Genomic DNA, 26381 nt, shown 5'->3' on the forward strand with positions numbered 1-26381 from the left:
TTATACTTCGAGTCCACGTTTGTTCATTATAGCAAGCTTATCCTATGGAAATTGATGGGATTAGAAAACACCAACACCATAGCAATTATAAGGCAAACCAAACACCAAGCAGCTTACCTTAGGTAGGGCGTACTAGGGGTGTTAATACGTTCCCTTTACGCAACCAGTCCCTTGCCTTAGAATCTCTGAAAGACCAGTTAGGTTTCCTAGTGACCATAATATTAGGTGGCGACTCCTTTATTCACAAAAACAAAAACCCTGAAATCAATTCCCCGCTCCGGGAAGGGTCGCCGCGACGTTGAGCTCTCGCGAGGGTGCGACAATGGTCGAGCCAAAGATTTCGAGTTAACTTATTCGGGTCTGGTAAAAAAAATAAAACTAAAATAAAATAATATATAAAAGTTTTTTTCTTGCATATGGCTAAAAATCCTAAAGTTATTTAAGCATTTTTTTTTAAAAAAAATATCTAAAATACTTTGACAATTTTTTAAAGAAAAAATATTGCGTGGATTTTAGAACAAGTGTTTAAATTCCCAAAGGATTTTGGCATACATTTCAAAAATGACAAAATTATATTTTTTTCTTTTCATATGCAGGATTATGAACTTATATGTAGGATATATTTCTAATATGAAATGAAAAGACAATTTATTTTAGTTGGCATTAGAACGGTTAGGTTGTTTTAATTTGATAAGATAAAGATCTCCTTACTAGAGAGGACTTTTCTTAAACCTTCGACAGACCACCAGTTAGAAAACATAACTTTTCATTAGTTTATATTAGACAATAAGGAATGCAGTTTACCTCAGGTAAGACATATTAGAGGTGTTAATACCTTCCCTTTACGCAATCAATTCCCTTTCCCAAACTCTGAGACCAGTTAGAGTTCCTAGTGACCAAAATACTAAGCGGCAACTCTCATTCCCTCTTTTTACGAATAAAGGACAAGAATTCCTCCACACCATTCCCAACTATCTTGAGTCAGGAGGATGATCATCACGACACCGTATACATGTGACAAAATGACGACTCCACCAAGAACCAATATACTAAGCTTTGTGTGTCTAATTGTTGTGTTATTTTTTTTTTGTGTTGTACATTTTTTTCTTTAATTTTTACTACTTTTTGTCCATTTCTTATTATCAACGTGCATTCCTTTTATGCTTTAATATATATCGCACATGCATTTGTATATTGGATATGAATTAATGCCTCACACATCACCTTCTTTAATTTTTGAAAATACATATGAACTTCTAGGTTAGGTGGGGGATTAACGATCTTCTCTATTACTATTGGTCAGGGTTTAGATATGTGAAACACTCAACTCTAATTGAATCTCAAATCTTTCAATTACAAGATGAACAATTTGCCACGTGGTTTAAAACACATGTAAGTAATACTTAATAATTCTTAACTCTCGTAATACTTGATTTTATTATACGTTTACTATTTTTAGGTCCTGATAGAAAGGTCAATGTTATAATAGGTATTTTTTCAACAGATGTGTCTTTCATACTGAAGAGTATGGTCAGGAATAAAGATCTATAATAGTGGAGTTTATGTTAAGAGATCAATTTCTAATGAGTGTTATGTCTTGATCATGTTACACGCTATCTTGGTAAAGATAATAAATGGGAAGACAATGGATATAACATCAACTATATTAAGGTATTTGAGTGGTCAAGAAAGGATTCATCACATGTTCTCATATTATCAAATAGTATTGATTGTTAAATCCTTGCGTAAGGTGGAATGAGATTTGAAAAGAATTTCAAATCTTATTCGAAGGATCAATGACTATAATGTTGCGAACAAATATGATTTAACATGACAGATGTACTTTATAGTAAAATGTCTAAATCAGAACATTATTGATGAAGGATATTAATTATACTGAGAAACCGGTCACTAAAATGTTAATCAAACCACTTATAACTTTCATAATATTTTGGGGATCATGACACGTTGCTAGATGGTTCACTTGATCTTTAAATATAAATAAATCAATTATTGAATTGATTATAAATTAAATTGTTTAATTTATTTAATTCTATTTATTTAGAATTATAATTTATATTTGGGCCAACATATTAGGAACCTAATGGGTCACACACATTAATAACCATTAGTTAGAAATTAAACTGGGATAAGTAATCAAGTGTGACTTGATTGAAAATAATTTTAGAAATTAAGTACTAAAATGTATTTAATTTAGGGATTATAATTCTAGTCCTAGAATAAACGAGTAAGGACTTGATTGATTAAATTTCTAAAATTATTATTAAATAATATATGGATATTATTTATGGGGCAAGTTGATATTTTGTCATTTATAGGATTTTTAGGATTCCCTATAAATATAAAGCTAAACCTATTATTTTGGTTTAGAGAAACGTTATGTCATATAATATTTTCAGAAAAACTACGTAAACCATTGTTAGAAAATTGGCAAATAAAAATGAAAATATTGACGGAATTTTTTCATCTGGAGATTGCAGTGAACTTTACCGACAAAATAGTCCCTCGTTGTATCCATCGGTAACCACCAAAAAAAATATTCCCTTGGTATATACCGAGAGAATTACAGTGGGAAAACAAAGAATGAAAAAAAAAAACCCAAGAAGTACGATGATGTGTCATCTTTACAGAAAAACTTACAAATGGATTTAAATCTGTCGATTAAATCCTTCGATAAATCGCTTTGTAATATTTAATTTATGACCTGACGAGTGACCCTCCACTCTCTCTCCTCATTTATTCTTCTTCCTCAATTTTTCTCTGTAACAAACACCATAAGCCCCCTAATTTTATCATAAATCAACCTCCCACTAGAAATCCAATCATCCCAACACTTAGTTTCTATGCATTCCTATTCTGATTCAAATTTTATTGAGGATTCTCCACTTCAAGTAAGTAAAACTACCCATTTTTTATTTGAACTCAATTTTAAAATGTTATTTTTTATTGCATATTTTTGTAGTATATGTATTTTGTTTGGTTATTTACTTGTTTTATATTTTTTTTCCCCATAAATATTTGTTGTATGAATGTATGATTTTTACATGTTAGGGTTGGTCTCAGATTTTGTAAAATTATATTTGTTTGTAAATTGATGAAATTTAATTTGAATTTGTGACTTAGGTGTTTTATGATGAAATAAATAATTGCTTATTTAACAAGTCTGTTTTATATTTTGTCAATTTTATTGTTGAGTTGAAATTTTTGGTAAATGTATTGAAATTTTAATTAATATAGATAATTGATAATGAATTAGTTATAGTATTAAAATAGTTTGAAGAAATTTGAGTTAAACCAATATTTGGTTATTTATTTAGTTTATCTAATTAATTAATACATGTTGTCATCGATATTCTAAACAGGTTTGACATAAGTAATGGATGATCGTTCATGAATGTATCATGATTCACCCAAAGGGTTGCATAGGATGAATTATTGTAATGGGGTTTAGGGTTTTATTAATTCCCATTATCTAGTCTGAAAAATATTAATGGAGGCGATATTAGATGACCATGTAAAAGATGTAAAAATAAAAAGTTTCCCGATCTAGATGTTGTAGCGATAAATCTTCTATAAAAAAGGTTTATGGAGAGATACTTGTGTTGGTTTGCACACAGAGAATCATATGTTCCTCACAAGACCATGGTAGAAAGGATGTTTAGGTCAACTTCTAGTTCTAGCAATGTGCATAAGTTGTAGATGACAATAGTAATCCTTATAGAAATATGGTTATGGATGTAATGAGAATGAATCAGGATTATGCTGGTCAATGTCCAATAGTAGATGAAGAACCTAATGCAGACAAGGCCTAGTTTTTTTTTTATCTTTTGAAAAACTCTAATGAACCATTATATGATGGGCACATAAATCATAGTAAATTATTAGTCATTGCATAGGTGTTCACCATCAAGTCAGATCATAGGTTAAGTGAGGCTAATTATGAAAAAATTATCGAATGGACGAAAAGTATTTTACTTGAACGAAATAGGCTGTAAGAGAAGTTTTATGATATCCATGATGAAACCCCTGAACCTAGAATACAAAAAATTTGACATGTGTCCAAACTTCTGCATGTTGTACTACCTTGAAAATACAGAGTTAACCAACTGCAGAACATGTAGGCATACTCATTCTAAACCCATAACTGGTAGGGGAAGGACTTTTGTTGCACATAGAAAACTTAGATATCTCTCAATCACACCTAGACAACAAAGGTTTTTCATGATACCAAAGATCGTTGAGAATAAGATATGGCATCATTCACATGATGTGGTGGATTGAGTGATGGTGCACTATTCTAATGTTGAATCCTGGAAACATTTTAATATGGTGCATCTTCAGTTTTCAATAGAATCAAAGAACGTTTGTCTTGGGTTATGTATAGATGGATTCAATCCATTTTGTACATTTATTGCTCCTTATTCTTGTTGGCCGGTGATACTTGAGGTTAACAATTTGCCACTAGGGATGTGCATGAGGTTGAAGTTCATGTTTTTATCTATGGTCATACTCGATCCTAATTGATGTGATCCCAACACCAAAGGATCCATTGGAGGTTCCGGTTGGTCCAGTTACAAGGCTTAGAGCTAAGAGGTTCAAAAAAGCTTTCAATGGACTTCTTCAAGATACATGGGCTAAGGTAGACTTCAAGAGGATATTAAATAATGAGAAGAAAGTCGTGATTAATCTAATTCATGTTCAAGAGGGGCTTGTTAGTGGAACCAAGACTATTACACATAGATTGGGAAAAGAATACTAGATTCGGATACTTTGACATTTTGCTACCTTTTTTATCATAACTGGAGCTACAAGTTGAATGTTGAGGTAATTCTAGTTGATAAGGAAACTAGACTTCCATACCTTTCCAACGGTATATGGCATGCCTTATAATTCTTTAAGACGAGAGAGAACCATCCATTTAAAGTTGAGCTTTGCTGCTGCCAGATAGAATGCGGAAATAACCGAACTTGTATTATTAAATTAGTTGGGCTATTAAACTTTCTTTATTTTATGAGGAAACACTTGTTTGGGTTTCAAACTTGTTTATTTTATTTATTTTAATTTGTTTGGGCTAGTTTTAGTTTGGGTTGATTATTATTTAAATTGGGTTATATGTGACCCATTAGGGAAACTAGGGTTTCTGACTTGGGGTATAAATACTCTTGAGAATAATTTTTAGCACACTTTTTTGCCTAATAATATTTTGATTTTTTTTTACCTTTGGTTGTCAATCTAGGTTCTTGATTGAACTTTCAACTCTTCAAAGAATTGACCAATCTTTGTTGTGAATTTATACTCTGTTTGCTCGTCTCCAAGTGTAGGCGTTGTGATTGAGTTGGTTTATAGTCTTGTTGTCTTAGAGCAGGTCCTCCATTGTGATAAGCTCATCCTATTTTCAGCAAACTTGGATTAGATAGATCTTGGGTTCGCAAATTCTATTAAATTCTACAAGGGTTCGCATCATTAATTGTCCGAGTTGAAATATAGATGTTTTTCTTCGTCCGTTAATTGATGAGTTGAAGCAGTTATGGTCATCTGAGGCTTTGAGATATGATGTATCGAGGAAATAAAATTTTCAAATAATGGCAGCTTTGATGTGGACAATCAATGATTTTCCTGCATATAGAATGGTTCCTAGTTGGAGCACGCATGGAAAACTAGCATGTTCATGTTGTACGGAAAATAACAAAGCCTTCATGTTAACAAATAACGGTAAAACATCTTTTTTTATTGCCACAAGCGGTTCTTGCCAATGGATCACAAGTGCAGAAAGAACAAAAAGGACTTCTATATTGGCAGAGTTGAAAGCGATGTTGTATTGCTGCTACCGTCGGATGAAGAATTGTATGACATGGTATCGGAGTATGATGACATTGTGTTTGGTTTTCAATCCAATAAACAAAAGTTTCCTGGTTTTGGTTTGACCCACAATTGGGTAAAGCGAAGTATTTTCTAGGAGTTTTCTTATTGGAAGACTAATATCCTCAACCATAACCTTGATGCCATACATATTGAAAAAATCATGTTTGAAAATATTTTAAACACGATTATGGATGTGAAAGGAAAGACAAAGGACAACATCAAGGCTATAATGGATATATCTTTGTTTTGTAACCGTAAAAATATAGAGTTGGTTTATGATGGGTCACAGGTCGCAAAGCGCAAAACCAACTTCGCCTTAGACAAGAATGCATAGTTGTCTACCAATGGCTTAAGACTCTACATTTTCCTGATGGATATGCTTCAAACATATCAAGGTTGATGAATTTGGAGAATTGTAGATTGTATGGAATGAAGACTCATGACTTCCACATCATTATACAAATACTCATTTAATTCCATGGAAGTACTTGATCAACCTTAAGAGAAAAGTAAAAAAACCAAGCACATGTTAAGGCTTCAATATGCAAGGCCTATATTATTGAAGAGATCTCAACATTTATCTCGTACTATTTCGAGCTTCATGTGAGAACAAAAATCAACCGCGTTCCAAGGCATGATGACAGTGGGGAAGTACCTACAAATGAGAATTTGTCAATATTCTCTCATCCTAGATGACCTGTACCAAAAAATATTGTGAGGAGAAGATATTTAATAGAAATAAAATTCAGACAAGCACATAATTTTGTTCTATTTAACTGCGATGAACTAAAACCTTTTATTTAGTAAGTATAATACTCCATATGTTGTTACTTTCGAACAATTCATCTCTTATATTATCATAAACTAATAGATTGATGAATTCATCATAAACAACATTGTCAGTTTTTACTATCCAAAAAGTCACACCTGACTGAATCGTAAATTGTTCGATTACAAGATAAATAATTTTTCACGTGGTTCAGAACATATGTAAGGACTATTTAATTATTCTTATCTCTTGGGATACTTAATTTCATTACACATTTCTCGTTAACTATGATGAAAATGTAATTCATGTACTAGGTTTATTAATTGAGAGGGAATGTTAGTGTTACTTTGAATTTACTAAATGTGGTTCATGAAAGAAAGGTGAAGTTCTATAATGGATATTTCATTAATGGACATATGTTTCATATTAAAGAGTATGGTCAAGGTAAAAAGACATATAATAGTAGGGTTTGTGTTAAGGGATTGACTTCTAATAAATTTGAAGTTAACTACTATGGGAAGTTAGAAGAGGTCATGATTTTATTCAAATGCTATTGACATGATACCATTGACAAAGAAATCAGAGTAGATCCCTATCATGGCTTGGTCAAAACTAACACGAAGCCTAAACTCCGCAACATCGACGATATCTTTTTTTTCCGTCAATCAATTCAAGCAAGTTCATACACTCCTTCCTTGTTCAGGATGGAAATGATGAATTAACTGTGGGAGATGATGTCTTTCAACTTGATGAGTTAGTTGATCTATATCGAATTTCTTCTTTTAATGACTTAGAAGAAACTTCAAATTTTCGTGTTGTTGAGAATACTTTTGTTGATGTTGATGTTGATGTTGACGTTGAGGAGTTATATAATATTTTGAAAACCAGTAGACATATACAAGTCGATGAAGATGATGATAATGACGAAATCAATATAGAGGATTACAATGAATATGACGATGATGAAATTGAATAAGAAGACAATTCTGATTAATTTGTACAACACAAATGTGTAATGCCATAAATTGTAATGTAATATTTATAGATGGAATTAACTTTAATGTAATGGCAATGACGTTTATTTATTGTTAAATCATAACAAAGCATTTATTTTATATGATTTTATTATTATACACAGAACTGGTGTTATTGTATTGTGTGTGCTGTTGTGATTTTAAGTATTTGCAAGATGGATACATAAGGAATACAAATACAATCCGACAACAAAAATTGTTTTGCACCGATGGAAATACCAATAAACTTATAAAATACAAATAGATACACCCACGAATTAAGTTTGTCGGTATATTCCAGAGAGCATTGAAATTGTTCCCTTCTAACTAGCATTGTTCATTGTGTTCAATACATACCAGATCACCAACAATTAATGTATGTCGGTATTTCCTGAGAGCTAAGGTACTATTCACTTCTCGCTTGCACTATTTATTACTAATTAGTACATACAGAATCATTGACAAACGAAAAAGGTAGTCAGTGATAGTTGGCAAGTTTTTTAAAAATTTTTATTAAATTAATAGTTTCAATTAGACTTTACAAACAGATACACCGATGAAAAAATTAAAAATATTAATATTTAAAATGTCATCAATAAAACCATTGATAAAAAAGCCCTCAATTGAAATATTAGAATCCCTAAAATCAGAATAGACGGGCACATTTGTCTTCTTTTCTCTTCATCTGCAACTTCTTCTCTCATCCTCCCAAATCTTCATCTTTCTTTCTCTCCTCTCTCTCTCTCTCTCTCTCTCTCTCTCCCCCCTTCTATCCTCAACCCATTATCTTCTCTTCTCTTCTCTTCTTCTCCACGCGCAAGTATGTCTTCTCCTCTCATCTCCTTCTTTTCTTATCTATTTATTTAATGATTTGTTTGGATTGTTTTTCTCTTCTAGCTCGGGAAAACTCAACATTAACGTAAGATTCTTTTTTTTTCCTTCTTTTTTTTTGCATTTGTTTTTATTTTTATATTTTTCTATTATTAAGAATTGTATAAATGTTATTGGGATTTGTTTTTATTTCTTATGTTATTAATAATTATATATATGTTAATGGAAATTGTTTTTAATTATTCTGTTATAAATAATTGTATAAATATTGATGGCAAATTTTTTATTTTTTAAAAACGTTTATGTCATAAATAGTTGCATAAATGTTGATGGCAATTTTTTTTTGTTTGTTATTAATAATTGTATAAACGTTATTGGAAATTTTTAAAATGTTTATGTTCTTTAATGATTGTATATAGATTTTTGGAATTTTTTTATTTTTTTAAAATTTTTCTTTTCTTTAATGATTGTATATAGATTGGTGGAATTTTTGTAATTTTTTCTTATTAGTATTGTTAGCTAATTGATTTGTTGGTGTTAACAAAATTTTCAATTTAAAAAAAAAAATAAAAAAATAGCAGCCATCATAAATGAAAAAAAAATAAAAATAGCTAAGATAATAGTTAGGATAAATGAATAGTTTTTAATGTGAAATAATGATACTACAAATCCTTTAATGTGTTTATATTAACCTCCTATGATCATTTCGCAAATGGTCATAGGAAAATTAATTGAATTTTTTGTTAAATTAACATAATTGAAATTATTCGATTGACATAGATTGAAATAAAATCAACTAGTTTGTGGCAATTCAATTTAAATTGTTGTGTATGTGCAGATTTAAAAATTTTGGGTAGTATCTTGTATAGAGGAAGTGCTACCAATTTTTTTTAAAATAGGAATGGTTTACGGTACCATAATCCTTTAATATGAGTAGATGCCTAGGGAAAAGTCAATAACAAGTACAAACAAGATTACTGCTAATTCTTCTAGCAGCGCTTCTAACGACCATGAGTCGTTAGAATCCAACCAAGAATAAACACCTGAGAAACATGCATCCACTCACGACGCGGGCTTGTCAGGTGCGATACCACCATGTCAAGGAAGGGTCCACTCACAATAGGATCCATTTACCCAAAAGTACGAGGCTTAGTGGAAGAATGACCTTTCATTGTAAGTTTGTTTTCCCTTCACATCGACATGTACTTGACTTAGTAGAGAATCACACTGCAACTAGTTAAGATTGAAATCAAGATAAAATTTTTTTAATCATTTTAATCATTTTATTATTTATTTACTAACAAATAATTCATTTATACCATATAAGTTGCATGGTTTTTGGTACGAGGTGCAGTTTGGAAGGATTTCAGACCTTTATAGATCGAAGAGGCCATGTGAGTGGAAAATATCTAGCAGGTGATGTTTGATCATTTTTTGTGACAATCACACTCCATTATAGAGAACCAAAACTGGCATGTTCACGATTTTGTTACCATGCACACTAACGGCTCCATTCCATTCATTTCACATGTGAAGTGAATGATAAGATTCTTTTTTAATTATATCCATTTTTTATTTGTTGTTTTTTTTATAAATATATTTAAATAACAACAATTTTCTCATGCAGGCTATAGTTCTTGGACATGAACCAAGCCCGATGGAGCTTTTTATGGAAACATATGTATGAATTGATGACAGCTAAAAAAATGGTGCTACAGTTCATGGATAGTCGAGCTCAGCAATTTCTGGTATGTTGTTTTCAACCATTTTTTTCTTAAGTTATCATTTTTTTTTATTTGCTAACATTTTTGTTCCATGATACATATAACACTGGGTTGAAGAAGAGATATGATTACGATCTTCGACCCATCCGGATCTCGATCCGGATTTGAGGTTGGAGGCAAGATCATTCGATGCACCCGATAGAAGATGGGTGTACGATCTCTTTAACACTACGACCGAGATCTTGTGGACGGTCCGTAATGTTTCATCTATTGGATGCTCACAATCGGTTCTGAGAACTCAAACTCTTGAGTTCAAGGCAATTTTAGACTAGCGAGTTAAATATCGAACAACCCATCATGTTGTTGATTATGAACGACTTAGGGATGAGACGACCGAACTTCACCGATTGGTATTGGAGATGAGATCACAAATAGATGATACGGATGCTCCCTCTTATTCGCCCCACTGTCCAAACGAAGACCCGCTTCCTCCTTCTCCTCTGGCCCCTCTATTTTAGATTAATTGTATTTGAATTTATAAATGTTTAAACTTGTAATAAATATTTGAATTTTATATTAATTTATTTTTTTAATTATTTTTTGTTTCTATTTAATAGATTTTTTTAGAAAAATAAGTTTTTTAATTATTATTGACGAGGTTTCCATTGCCAATGTCATTGCCACAATTTACTCATCGATAGAATAACAAACAGTCTGTTTGACGGTTACATGTCAAATTCACCGACAGACATACCTATTGACGAAAACAATCATTAATGGCATGACATATGGTTTTTTTTTCAGTGATATGTTATAATCAGTGATGGAAGTATCTACAAAATGAAGTGGGTAAAGTTTTTTTTGGCGTGCTTTGTCCGTCAGTAAATCCATCTGTAAAATTATTACCGACAGACCACAAATCACCAACAAGAGTTTTTTCAATGGATTATTTCAATCTGTGATCATGTCGGCAAGTTTTTTGCTGACAGGCTGAGAGTATAAATACCAACATAAAATTTTATCGGTAAATCTAAAAATTCAGGTAGTGAACACAAAATTAGAGCAAACACTTTAGGCTTAGCATATTCTTCTCTCCTGAACAGGGATTTAGGAGATTCTCACTGATGGTTCATGTAGATTACTATTAGAGGTCGGATAATTGAACGACTTGTGATTTGCGACAACCCAGCCTTGAAGCATATATTCAAAGTGATGCAACCATATTATTTGATAGTTTCACCCACATTTAACTAGTGTTTTGCCTATGTTTTATATATAAAATGCATTGATATTCTTTGTTTTATGTTTTGAAGGCACTTTTGGATGAAAGATGCAAAAAGGAGTAAATTGGAGGTAATTGGCAGATTTGACGTTCAGTCGATGTTTTGTGCAGAGCGTGAGTTCTAGAGATCGAAATGAAGTGATTCCAGTGGCACTAAAAAGCTAACATCCATACCTTTCTGGAAATGTAATGCAAGAAAAATAAAAAGAGAAAGATCATGGAAATCACATCCTGCAAAGTCAAATCTTGCATTCTGCCAGTGTTGACCTTTGGCCATTCAAAATTTAATATCTGGAGCTACAGAAGTCCAATTGATGCAAACGCAATTTTATTGGATTCCTGACTTAAAGACCTATCAACGCTCCAAATTTCAGCCAAAAAAAATTTCATATGAGGGAGATATTATTTTTCAAAGATGACAACTGAATTCTGCCAGCAAACAGGTTTCGTGAAGAAACAAGTCCAAACTACATTCCGAAGCATCTAAACCGACATCCAAGTTTTTATATCAGCAATTTAGCTCCTCCAAGTCAAAGCTTGAAGATTTCATGCAAGACTATTTCTCCTTTTAGAAAAAATAGTTATTGAAGTACTTAAATGTAAACTGCCAACTCAAGGAAGGACTATTTTGTAAAATAGAGACTAGGGTTTCTTAGCATATAAAAAGAAAGAGAGAAGGAGGCAGCAGCCAGCATAAAAGAGGGAGAGCAGAAGGAGGCAGCAGCCAGCAGAGAATAAACACAAATTCTCTCCTCTACAAACCCAAAAATCATGCTCTTTTCATTCTTTAGAAGTAGTTGTTCAATAGTTATGCAAGGCTAAGCTCTTTTCTTGGTTGCAAGGACACAACAAACCTTCGGATTTCAAGAACCGTGAGATTTATTCTTCCTTTTATTTTCAGTTTATGTTATGAATGAGTATGATTGTTTTCCTATGATTGTTGTTGATGATTGCTAGAGCGGACTCTAAGTTATTGTTGTGAACAATCTATTGCTAAGTTTAATATCAAAACCGGAGTTGTGATATATGAACTTGTGAAGCAACTAAGCTTGATAATTGTGGCGGAACTACGTTATTGAACTTAGGGAGAACATTTGAACAAAGTGACACAAGCCGCGGACAACTTGTATGTTAATCTTGATGAAATTATCTAGTTCTTAAAGCTACCATTAAATTGAATCATTAGTGCGGACACTTTGATTGTTTGTTGGTTAGGATTAGTTATACGGCGGATCCGTTAATTAATCAACGTTAAGAAAAGATAAAATTTCAGAACATAAACTGCAATTTTCGTTTCAAGGATCGGTTCTAATTTCCGTTGGTGGATGTGTGCTTGCGACCAAGGTTTGTTTTCTTGATAAGTTTCGGTTTTAATTGATTTTGTTTGCTAGTTTAATTGCTGCCATAGTTTAGATAATCACAAACCAAATCCCCCCAATTACATAACGTACAACATAAAAATCTGACTTGAAACTTCCTCGTGGGATCGACCCCTTGCTTGCTCTATACTATCTTGTGTGTTGTGTTTGAAGCTAGGGTAATTAATTTGTGCGACCGCGACATCGCAACAAATTTTGGCGCCGTTGCCGGGGAGGTAATTTTAGTTGATTCTTGTGCTTGTACTGTTATTTTTATTTGCTGTGAAAAAAAAAAAAGTGAAACAGAATTTTTGCTTGCGACGGTACTGTTCACTTGCGGCAGCGGTACTGTTCAAAACAGAGTTTTTTGTGGAATTAGGTATCGGCCTTTTGTTTTCTGAAGGGAACCGATGTTCTGAACAGGACTAGTGATTAATCACTAGCCCTACCCTATTGAGGCCAAATTCTGCTGTGTTCTAGTGTTTTTAGGCAGTTTTAGTTTTCTACCGTAGGATTTTCGTACAATTTGCATTGTTTTCGATCTCTTATGTGGTTACTTTCTTTTGAGTTTTCTTAGCAATTTATGCCTATGACCCGTTCTACTAATCAAATTCAAGTGCAGGTTGATCTTGAAATAGAAAGCACTTTACGCAGGTTAAGAAAGGAAGCTCGCCTCAACACCATGGCTATTGCACGACAACAAACACTCAAGGAGCTTGCTGCTCCTAACGTGGAAAATCAACCATTGTGCATAAACATTGACAATAATGTAAACTTTGAGCTCAAATCTGGTTTTATACATTTGTTACCAACATTTAATGGTCTTGCAGGAGAAGATCCTCATACTCATCTCAAGGAGTTCCATATGGTTTGTGTTGGCATGAAACCGAATGGAGTTGATGAAGAACAAGTTAAGTTGAAAGCTTTCCCTTTCTCTTTGAAGGGGGCAGCAAAGGCATGGCTTTTCTCTATTCTCCCAGGATCTATTGGAACTTGGAATGCTATGAAGAAGATTTTCCTTGAGAAGTATTTCCCAGCATCTCGAGTTGCCAACATAAGGAAAGAAATATGTGGGATTCGACAATCTCATGGAGAGACACTCTCCGAATATTGGGAAAGATTTGAGCAACTCTGCATTCAATGTCCTCATCATCAAATACCCGATCAGCTGCTCATTCAATATTTCTATGAAGGATTGATGCCTACTGACCGTAGTATCATTGATGCTGCAAGTGGAGGCGCATTGGTGGATAAGACACCCGAGGCTGCACGCCAATTGATCTCAAACATGGCAGCCAACTCAAAACAATTTGGCACTCGTGGAGACTTCTCCAACAAACGAGTAAATGAGGTAAGTATTTCTAACCTTGAAAATAAAGTTAATGATCTTACTTCTCTTGTGCGTTCTTTGGCTTGTGGAAATGTGCAGCAGGTGAAAGTTTGTAGCATATGCTCCTTACAAGGACATGCTTCGGATATGTGCCCAACCATGCAAGAAGACTACATTGAACAAGCTCATGCAATTGATGGAGCATTCAACGGACAGCCCCAGCGTAAATATGATCCCTTTTCCAACACGTACAATCCCGGATGGAGAGATCATCCCAACTTACGCTACGGCAACCCATCCCAACAAGGCAATCAAACCCGACAGTTCCATCCCCATGGATTTCAATCCCAACAGAATTATCAAGCAAGACAACCTCCTCCATTCACAAACTCCAATGTTGTGGGGTCGTCACCCAATGATGATCTTCGTGAAATGATGAAAACTTTGGCTTCTAATACTGTTACCTTGCAACAAAATGTCATGTCTTTTCAACAGGAAACAAGGTCAAGTATTCACAACTTGGAAAAGCAAATGGGGCAAGTAGCTTCAAGTGTAGGGAAATTGGAAGCACAAATGAATGGAAAGTTGCCCTCCCAAGCATTAAATCCAAAAGAGAATGTTAGTGCAATCATGCTGCGAAGTGGGAAAGAACTTGAAGAGAAAAGGTTGAAACAAATTGAGATGGAGGAAGAAGAAGAGATAGAAACTGAATTGAGTACAAAGAAGGAACATCCTCCTCCTCCACAAACTAAAATAAAGACCAACATTCCTTTGCTTGATGCTATCAAGCAAGTTCCCAAGTATGCCAAATTCTTGGAGTTGTGTACTACCAAGAGAGCTTTCAAACTAAAAGGTCATGAAACGGTAAGTATGAGTGAAGTTGTATCTGCCGTTGTTCAAAAGAATCTACCTTTGAAACAAAAAGACCCAGGTGCGTTTACTATCCTATGTGTTATTGGTAATGCTAGTTTTAAAAGAGCTTTATGCGATTTAGGTGCATCCATTAGTGTTATGCCCAAACATGTTTATGATTCTCTTAGTCTTGAGCCTTTGAATAAAACTAGCATTGTAATACAACTTGCGGATCGTAGTTTTGTTTATCCACTTGGTGTGATAGAAGATGTCCTAGTCAAGATTGATAGTTTGGTTATTCCATGTGATTTTTATATTCTTGATATGGAACATGATTCTTGTGATTCATCAACCAGCACTCTTATATTGTTTGGGAGACCATTCTTGAAAACTGCCAACACAAAGATTGATTGTGGTAAGGATACCTTGTCTATGGAGGTAGGAGATGAAAAAATTGAATTCAATTTTCATGATGCAATGAAATATCCTTATAGCAATGTTTATTCTATCACATGCTATGACCAAATTGATAAGTGTGTGCAGCAAGTTTGTGATTTTGATTGCGAAGATGGATTAAGCATAGCTTTGAGCTATGGCTATGATTTCACCAAGATAGAAGAGATGGAGAGGCACGTGTGTGTTCCCCAAAACATGCACGAATCAGTATTGGCCTTACAAGCTTTGCAAACTGTTCCCCATGGTAATGTCTTTGTTGATTTAATACTCTCACATAAAAAGCTTTTGCCATCTATTTTACAGGCCCCTGAGTTAGAATTAAAACCTTTGCCCAATAATTTGAAATATGTATTCATTGGCGACAACAATACACTTCCCGTTATCATAGCAAAAGGTTTGACAAGTATGCAAGAGGATAAACTTGTGAAGTTGTTGTGTGATCACAAGACGGCTATTGGATGGACTTTAGCTGACATCAAGGGCATTAGTCCCTCAATGTGTATGCATCACATACTATTGGAGGACAACGCAAAACCAACAAGGGAAATGCAAAGGAGGTTGAACCCGCCTATGATGGAGGTAGTGAAAGCTGAAATTTTAAAACTATTAGATGCAGGAGTCATTTACCCCATCACTGACAGTAAATGGGTCGCGCCAATCCATGTGGTGCCCAAAAAGACCGGAATCACGTTGGTGAAAAACAAAAATGATGAGCTCATTCCTACTCGCATCTCGAGTGGATGGAGAATGTGTGTTGATTACAGAAAGCTCAATCTTTCTACATGCAAAGATCATTTCCCATTACCATTCATGGATCAAATGCTTGAACGCCTAGCAGGTAAGTCTTTTTATTGCTTTCTTGATGGATATAGTGGATACAATCAGATTGTTATTAATCCTGAGGATCAAGAAAAGACTACATTTACATGTCCATTTGGTACATATGCATATAGGAGAATGCCTTTTGGTCTCTGTAATGCTCCTGCAACTTTTCAAAGATGCATGATGAGTATTTTTTCTGACTATGTTGAAAGAATAATCGAGGTTTTTATGGATGATTTCACGGTGTATGGTGATTCTTTTGATAAATGTCTAGAAAATTTATCTTTAATCTTGAAAAGGTGCATTGAAACTAACCTTGTCTTGAACTATGAAAAGTGTTATTTTATGGTAGAACAAGGAATAGTTCTTGGGCATGTTGTGTCTTCACGTGGATTAGAGGGTTGATAAAGCTAAGATAGATGTTATTTCATCATTGCCTTACCCCTCATGCGTGAGGGAAGTTCGTTCTTTTCTAGGCCATGCAGGTTTCTATCGACGCTTTATCAAAGATTTCTCGAAGATTACAGCACCCTTGTGCAAACTATTAGCCAAAGAAGTGGATTTTGTGTTTGATCAAGCATGTAAAGATGCCCATGATGAGCTTAAGAGACGTGTCACATCTGCCCCTATCATCCAACCACCAAATTGGGATGAACCTTTTGAGATAATGTGTGATGCGAGTGACTATGCGGTAGGAGCTGTGCTTGGGCAAAGAATTGGGAAGAATTTGCATGTTATCGCCTATGCTTCTCGCATGTTGGATGGAGCACAATGCAATTACCATACAACTGAAAAGGAACTTTTTGCAGTGGTGTTTGCTCTTGAAAAATTCAGGTCATATCTACTTGGTACAAAAGTCATTGTTTTTACTGACCATGCAGCTCTCAGGTATCTTTTGAAGAAGAAGGAGTCCAAACCAAGACTGATTAGGTGGATCTTGCTTTTACAAGAATTCGATCTTGAGATCAAAGACAAAAAAGGTGCCGAAAACCATGTGGCTGATCACTTGAGCCGACTGAGGACCGAGGATACACAGATCGAAACAATAAGAGAGACATTCCCTGATGAGCAATTGTATATGTTGCATTCCTCTACAAGACCATGGTATGCTGATTTGGTAAACTATTTAGTCACCAAAGAATTCCTTCCAGGTTTGTCTAAACCCCAAAAAGATAAGTTACGAGCTGATGCTAAATATTATTTTTGGGACGATCCTTACCTTTGGAAATTTTGTGCGGATCAAGTAGTTAGGAGGTGTGTACCACAAGATGAATTTCATTCCATTCTCACTTTTTGTCATTCTCATTCTTGTGGTGGGCATTTTGGAGCAAAAAGAACAGCCCACAAGGTACTTGAAAGTGGTTTCTATTGGCCTTCTATTTTTAAAGATGCATATCACTTCTGCAAATCATGTGAAAAATGCCAAAGAACAGGTAATATCACTCATAAGAATCAAATGCCTTTAACGAATATTCTCGTAAGTGAAATTTTTGATGTTTGGGGTATTGACTTTATGGGTCCATTTCCTTCTTCATTTGGCAATCTTTATATTCTTCTTGCTGTTGATTATGTGTCCAAATGGATTGAGGCGAAAGCCACACGAACTAACGATGCTAAGGTTGTTTCAGATTTTGTCAGGACTCACATATTTGACAGGTTTGGAATCCCTAAAGCTATCATTAGTGATCGTGGCACTCATTTCTGTAATCGTTCCATGGAAGCATTACTACGCAAATATCATGTGACTCATCGAACTTCCACAGCATATCATCCTCAAACGAATGGCCAAGCTGAAATTTCAAATCGAGAAATCAAGTCCATTTTGGAGAAAACAGTGCAACCTAACCGGCGAGATTGGAGTCTACGTCTTGGAGATGCACTTTGGGCTTATCGGACTGCTTATAAATCACCTATAGGAATGTCACCTTATAGAATGATTTATGGGAAAGCATGTCATCTACCGGTGGAGCTTGAACACAAAGCTTTTTGGGCCATTAAACAATGTAACATGAATTATGATGCTGCTGGGATTGCAAGAAAACTACAACTGCAAGAGTTGGAAGAAATTCGAAATGATGCTTACGAGAATGCAAGGATTTACAAAGAAAAGACTAAGAATCTTCATGACCGAATGCTTACAAGAAAGGAGTTTCATGTTGGAGACAAAGTCCTTCTTTATCATTCGCGTTTGAAACTTTTTCCTGGAAAATTGCGCTCTCGTTGGATTGGACCCTTTGTTGTTTCTAATGTTTTTCCTTATGGTGCAGTTGAAATTACAAGTTTAGAAACCAACAAAGTACTCAAGGTAAATGGGCATCGCTTGAAACCTTTCTATGAAGGTTGGACGGACAGAACTCACCGCTTCTGTGGAGTTAGCTGAACCAATCTATGAAGAATGAGCATGCAACATGTCAAGCCAATGACATAAAACAAAAGCGCTTACTGGGAGGCAACCCAGCACAAAAAAAAAATCAGATTTGCTTTCTTTTTCCTTATCTTTTATTTTTTTGCATTTTAATTTATTTTCTGTCATTCTCTTCTGTTCCTTTGCTTTTATTTCAACATTGAGGACAATGTTGTGTTTTAAGTGTGGGGGTATTGAGAGAATGTTGGTTTTCTAATTTTGGTTTTCTTTGTTATTTTTCAAAAAAAAAATTATGTTTGATCTTTTGAACTCCCATTGGTTTTTGAGAATATGAGTATTATGTATGAGAATTAGTTGAGATAGATGAAGATATAAATCAAATGAAAGAGTATGCATGTAAATTTTAAGGTTTAATTGGTTTAGGGATTGACTTTGAGAATATGCCATGTTGACTTTATAGTGTTATATCAATGCAAGCTTTTGAGCCTTCAACATTATATTTTTTGAGTGTGCATTCTTTCAATGATATGTATCTCTAGAACTTGCTTCATATCTAGTTGAGATTACATTCGCATTACATATATACATGAAGATGATAAAGACATTAGAAATTTTAACCACTTGAGCCAAAAAGCCAACCTAAAGCATATTATCCTTAGTGAGCCCCTTTTGAGCTTGTTTATCTTTTCTTTGCTTTATCCATGTATAAGCCTTAACTTTTTATATGTTTTCCTTTTCCCTTGGCCAAGGATTAGTAGAGCATATACTTATGATATCTCATGGAATTATGGTTGGAAATTATGTGAAAAGAAAGAAGAAGTGATGCTTGATGAAAAGATGGGCAAAGTTGCCAAAGGTAAAAAAAAAAAAAAAAGGAAAAAGAAAAAAAAAAGAACAGAGAAAAAAAAAAAAGTGTTCCTTTATGTTCTTAAGATTTTATGTTGAAAGAGCTTGAAATCAAAAGAAGTTAAGCATTGGTGATTAAAAATGAAAAATTTATATGCTTTGATGGAATATCTTGTTTGAAATATCATTTTTTCATAATGCTCTACTTTCTTTGGTTTGAACCTTTTCTTTTACTCTCTTTTACCTCACCTTAACCTTAGCCCCATTACAACTAGAAAATAAGATCTTTTGATTCATGCATTGTTTGTAATATGTTAGTAATGGAGATGAGATTGAAAAGCAAGCTTATGGTAGAACATATTCATTGATTGAATTTGAGAGATTTAAACACATAAACCCTAAACACATGAGTGTTGGAGTGTATATCAATGAGAGGACCTATCACTTTGGCATGACATAGATTTCATTTAAATCCCGACGATTAATTGAATTTTGAAGTTTGCATGTAAATAAATTCATGAAAATTTATACCCTTTATCCTTCTTGATGGTATTCTTGTTTATAATGCATATATTCTTGGACATTGATGGGAGATTAAGAGATTGATCATAGTTATTTTCAATTTGATTTTATTTATCCTTTCTCGAGGACGAGCAAGAGCTAAGTGTGGGGGTATTTGATGCAACCATATTATTTGATAGTTTCACCCACATTTAACTAGTGTTTTGCCTATGTTTTACTATATAAAATGCATTGATATTCTTTGTTTTATGTTTTGAAGGCACTTTTGGATGAAAGATGCAAAAAGGAGTAAATTGGAGGTAATTGGCAGATTTGACTGTTCAGTCGATGTTTTGTGCAGAGCGTGAGTTCTAGAGATCGAAATGAAGTGATTCTAGTGGCACTAAAAAGCTAACATCCATACCTTTCTGGAAATGTAATGCAAGAAAAATAAAAAGAGAAAGATCATGGAAATCACATCCTGCAAAGTCAAATCTCGCATTCTGCCAGTGTTGACCTTTGGCCATTCAAAATTTAATATCTGGAGCTACAGAAGTCCAATTGATGCAAACGCAATTTTATTGGATTCCTGACTTAAAGACCTATCAACGCTCCAAATTTCAGCCAAAAAAGATTTCATATGAGGGAGATATTATTTTTCAAAGATGACAACTGAATTCTGCCAGCAAACAGGTTTCGTGAAGAAACAAGTCCAAACTACATTCCGAAGCATCTAAACCGACATCCAAGTTTTTATATCAGCAATTTAGCTCCTCCAAGTCAAAGCTTGAAGATTTCATGCAAGACTATTTCTCCTTTTAGAAAAAATAGTTATTGAAGTACTTAAATGTAAACTGTCCAACTCAAGGAAGGACTATTTTGTAAAATAGAGACTAGGGTTTCTTAGCATATAAAAAGAAAGAGAGAAGGAGGCAGCAGCCAGCATAAAAGAGGGAGAGCAGAAGGAGGCAGCAGCCAGCAGAGAATAAACACAAATTCTCTCCTCTACAAACCCAAAAATCATGCTCTTTTCATTCTTTAGAAATAGTTGTTCAATAGTTATGCAAGGCTAAGCTCTTTTCTTGGTTGCAAGGACACAACAAACCTTCGGATTTCAAGAACCGTGAGATTTATTCTTCCTTTTATTTTCAGTTTATGTTATGAATGAGTATGATTGTTTTCCTATGCATATTCCTATGATTGTTGTTGATGATTGCTAGAGCGGACTCTAAGTTATTGTTGTGAACAATCTATTGCTAAGTTTAATATCAAAACCGGAGTTGTGATATATGAACTTGTGAAGCAACTAAGCTTGATAATTGTGGCGGAACTACGTTATTGAACTTAGGGAGAACATTTGAACAAAGTGACACAAGCCGCGGACAACTTGTATGTTAATCTTGATGAAATTATCTAGTTCTTAAAGCTACCATTAAATTGAATCATTAGTGCGGACACTTTGATTGTTTGTTGGTTAGGATTAGTTATACGGCGGATCCGTTAATTAATCAACGTTAAGAAAAGATAAAATTTCAGAACATAAACTGCAATTTTCGTTTCAAGGATCGGTTCTAATTTCCGTTGGTGGATGTGTGCTTGCGACCAAGGTTTGTTTTCTTGATAAGTTTCGGTTTTAATTGATTTTGTTTGCTAGTTTAATTGCTGCCATAGTTTAGATAATCACAAACCAAATCCCCCCAATTACATAACGTACAACATAAAAATCTGACTTGAAACTTCCTCGTGGGATCGACCCCTTGCTTGCTCTATACTATCTTGTGTGTTGTGTTTGAAGCTAGGGTAATTAATTTGTGCGACCGCGACATCGCAACACAAAGCAAAAAAGAAGTTTAGATCTTCAAGTAATTTTCACATAAATCATAAACAACTCTAAATTTATCTAACGAAATCCTTGGAACTCCTGAATAATTTTTAAATTTACTGTTTTCATTGCATATTTGAATTTCAAGAACCTAACAGTTATAGTCGTCCCTAACCATATTAAAGGTCAAATTTTGAACCCATATATAGCAGAGGAGGACATTACATGATTGTAGTTTGTTACCGACACAGCGCTTACAAATGCTAAATCATTACAGACTTGCTCTAATTTCACACCATACACAAGCTAATTATTACTTTGATTTCTACGAATAATAATCAATTGAGATATGCCACAAGTGCCAATATATCTTCTAGGGTGGAGATTTTGCTGTAGTTTCTCGTCAGTGTCTAATCTCATGGCCACTCTTCAGAATCAAGCAAATGTGCGAGAGACTCTAGGTCCAAAGTTGCATTGTCTTCAGGACAATGATTCAGTGCCCAGTCCTTGAACATGAGGTCATCAAATATGCCCAAGGAACATTCAGAACCCCTGGACAAATTCCGGTTACAACCACTCTTCATTAGTGTATCTCCGTCTATATCATTTGGTTGAATTTCATTCCACTTCCCGAAATTGAAGAAATCTGAGCCATCATGACATGCATGAACCTCTTCAGTTCCGCAATGAAAATTTGGACCATCTTGTTGATGATTTATCAAGGAAGCTTGAGAGGGGTCGTTCATGGCTGTTGAGGAGAGAATTTCAGGTGGTGGTAGTGGTGTCCGTGTCGGTGGTGGTGACTGTAATGAGAGCAAAACCTTGGTGCACCTAGTGGCCTTGATGCGGATTACTTGGGTTGTCTGTGTTGACTTTGATGGTTGGGTGCTGGTCATGGGTTTAATTGCTCTAGATTTGCTTTGACAGCTTTGTTTGGATTGTGAAGATGATTCGCCTTTAGCTTTTTTCCCCAGAGTAGTGTTCCAATAATTCTTGATTTCATTGTCTGTCCGCCCAGGTAGCCTTCCAGCTATTACGGACCATCTACTCATTCAAGAATGCTAGTAATAATTACTAGTACTGCTCGTAAAAGCATAGGTAAACTGCGTAAAGCACAAACGAGAGAGGGGGGGAGAGAGAGAACCTGTTACCAAGAAGGTTATGGAGCCTGATAATGAGTTCTTCTTCATCATGGGAAATGTTGCCTCTCTTGATGTCTGGTCTAAGATAATTTAACCATCTGAGTCTACAGCTCTTACCACATCTCTTCAAACCTACATACACTCACAATATCCATTTCATTCAACATGAAATCTTATATAAAATTAAGTACTTTATTTAAATCATGTTTCCATTAAATGAGCATCAACGAACTCCACTCGTACATAAGCAAAAGCTAAATGTTTCTACGAGTACCTGCTCTCTCGGGGAGGTTTCTCCAGTTGCCTTCTCCATGGGCTTTAATATAAGCCATCAGTGTTTTGTCTTCCAAGGCAGTCCAGGCTCCCCTGTTGAGTCCTTCCTTGGAGCAACATGGACTCCTTCCCATCTCTTTCCACGCACACTACACTCACAAGTATAATAATTAGATAAAAGAGGTTATGTGGCTCTTTTATAGGCCAATGCCACACCTAGGTTGGAGACTGAGAGGTTGTCATGTTTTAACGATCCTTTAATTTGAAATAAATTTATATTTTTTAATAAAATTTAATGATGTAAATTCTTTTATGAAAGTATTTGCACTCATAGCAAGTTACTAGATCATTTATTCACGAGATGGATCGATATTTTTTCTTTCAAAATGTTAATAAAAATATACTACCATTGCTAACATGTTTTCAATAAAAAAAATTAAATTGTATAGGGACTGACTCGTTGTGATTTAATCAACTTGACAACTCAAAAGACAGTATAGACAATGAGATAAAAAACATAGTTTGACTAAAAAATCTCAAAACGATATATATATATATATATATATATATATATATATATATATATATATATATATATTGAGATGATAAGATATTGAATAGACCCGGGTCAACTTAGGTTAACATATAAAATCTCGACCCAGGTCATGAGACCGCAACAAAATCATAGAAAGCAAATCAAAAAAATATTGAAGGTTAATTCTCAATCAACCGATTGTTGAAGAATGAAATTGAAAAAATCAATTAAAAAGGAACCAAAAAAAACTCCAATTAACTTGTCAAATCTGAATCATAAAATCGAGATAACCTAATAGAAAGAAGATCAAAATAAATTATAAAGTCTAATTCTCAATCAATTGAATGTTGAAAGATGAAATTGAAAAATAAAATCTATTAAAAAAAGGATCCATAAAAAACCCGATTTAACCTGAATTAATCCACCAAACCCTTGACTTAGGTCATAATACTACGATAACCTCATATAAAGAAAATCAAAATAAATTATGAAGTTTAATTCCTAGTCAAACTAAATATTGAATGATGAAATTGAAACAAAAATCAATTACAAAAAAGGATAAAAAAGACCTAAGTCAACTGGGTTAAGCCGCAAAACTCACTATTTATGTCATGAGATTGGAATAACCTCATATAATATAAACTGAAATAAATTATGAATCTCAATCCCTAATAAATTCTATATTAAAAGATGAAATTAAAAAAAATAAAAAAATAAAATTGAAAATAAAACTAAATTTAATATTAGAAAAAAAAATATTATTCCAATAAATTACTGAAAAGGGAATTAGTGATTTCCCCTCTTTAATTAGTTTTTTTTTTGTCAGCTAATATACCAACTTGGCATAATGATAAGTTATATACTAATTTGGGTGTAAATGATACTTTACTATATTTCAAATTAGAAATAAATGTTGTTTTATACATAAAACTAGCTTCAAAATGCTTAAAGTAATGTTTGGCATTGTGGTGACTGTAATGAGAGCAAAACCTTGGTGCACGTAGTGGCCTTCGTGCGGATTACTTGGGTTGTCTGTGTTGACTTTGATGGTTGGGTGCTGGTCATGGGTTTAATTGCTCTAGATTTGCTTTGACAGCTTTGTTTGGATTGTGAAGATGATTCGCCTTTAGCTTTTTTCCCCAGAGTAGTGTTCCAATAATTCTTGATTTCATTGCCTGTTCGCCCAGGTAGCCTTCCAGCTATTACGGACCATCTACTCATTCAAGAATGCTAGTAATAATTACTAGTACTGCTCATAAAAGCATAGGTAAACTGCGTAAAGCACAAACGAGAGAGGGGGGGAGAGAGAGAACCTGTTACCAAGAAGGTTATGGAGCCTGATAATGAGTTCTTCTTCATCATGGGAAATGTTGCCTCTCCTGATGTCTGGTCTAAGATAATTTAACCATCTGAGTCTACAGCTCTTACCACATCTCTTCAAACCTACATACATTCACCATATCCATTTCATTCAACATGAAATCTTATATAAAATTAAGTGCTTTATTTAATTCATGTTTGCATTAAATGAGCATCAACGAACTCCACTCGTACATATGCAAAAGCTAAATGTTTCTACGAGTACCTGCTCTCTCGGGGAGGTTTCTCCAGTTGCTTTCTCCATGGGCTTTAATATAAGCCATCAGTATTTTGTCTTCCAAGGCAGTCCAGGCTCCCCTGTTGAGTCCTTCCTTGGAGCAACATGGACTCCTTCCCATCTCTTTCCACGCACACTACACTCACAAGTATAATAATTAGATAAAAGAGGTTATGTGGCTCTTTTATAGGCCAATGCCACTCCTAGGTTGGAGACTGAGAGGTTGTCATGTTTTAGCGAACCTTTAATTTGAAATAAATTTATAATTTTTAATAAAATTTACTGACGTAAATTCTTTTATGAAAGTATTTGCACTCATAACAAGTTACTAGATCATTTATTCACTTTATGGATCCATATTTTTTCTTTCAAAATGTTAATAAAAATATACTAGCATTGCTAACATGTTTTCAATAAAAAAAAATTAAATTGTATAGGGATTAACTCGTTATGATTCAATCAACTTAACAAGTCAAAAGACAGTCTAGACAATGAGATGATAAGATATTGGATAGACCCGGGTTAATTTAGGTTAACATATAAAATTCTGATTCAGGTCATGAGACTGCAACAAAATCATAGAAAGCAAATCAAAAAAATATTAAAGTTTAATTCTCAATCAACTAATTGTTGAAGAATGAAATTGAAAAAATCAATTAAAAAAGAACAAAAAAAAACCTCAATTAACTTGTTAAATTTGAATCATAAAACCGAGATAACCTAATAAAAAGCAGATCAAAATAAATTATGAAGTCTAATTCTCAATCAATTGAATGTTGAAGGGTGAAATTGAAAAAAAATATCTATTAAAAACAGGATCCATAAAAAACCCGAGTTTACCTGAATTAACCCACCAAACCCTTGATTTAGGTCATAATAATATTTTTTTTTCTTCTTTTAAAATTTAGTTTGATATCAGCATATTAAAATGATAAAAAATATTAAAAAAAAAAATTTAGACAAACAGTATTTTAAGCACA

General features: G+C 33.9%; 1 protein-coding gene across 1 annotated transcript; it reads right to left on the minus strand.

Moving 5' to 3' along the window:
• Positions 1-21958: 21958 nt before the first annotated feature.
• On the minus strand, positions 21959-25563 carry LOC7476671 (transcription factor MYB123). Its single transcript, XM_002324155.4, has 6 exons — positions 25390-25563; positions 25118-25247; positions 24795-25017; positions 23271-23418; positions 22999-23128; positions 21959-22898 (listed from the first exon to the last, which is right to left on the minus strand). The coding sequence occupies exons 1-6, from the start codon at positions 25520-25522 to the stop codon at positions 22271-22273; spliced, it is 1392 nt and encodes a 463-aa protein (XP_002324191.3). The 5' UTR covers positions 25523-25563; the 3' UTR covers positions 21959-22270.
• Positions 25564-26381: the final 818 nt, after the last annotated feature.

The sequence above is a fragment of the Populus trichocarpa genome, chromosome 18 (assembly GCF_000002775.5).
Source record: "Populus trichocarpa isolate Nisqually-1 chromosome 18, P.trichocarpa_v4.1, whole genome shotgun sequence".
Lineage (NCBI taxonomy): Eukaryota > Viridiplantae > Streptophyta > Magnoliopsida > Malpighiales > Salicaceae > Populus > Populus trichocarpa.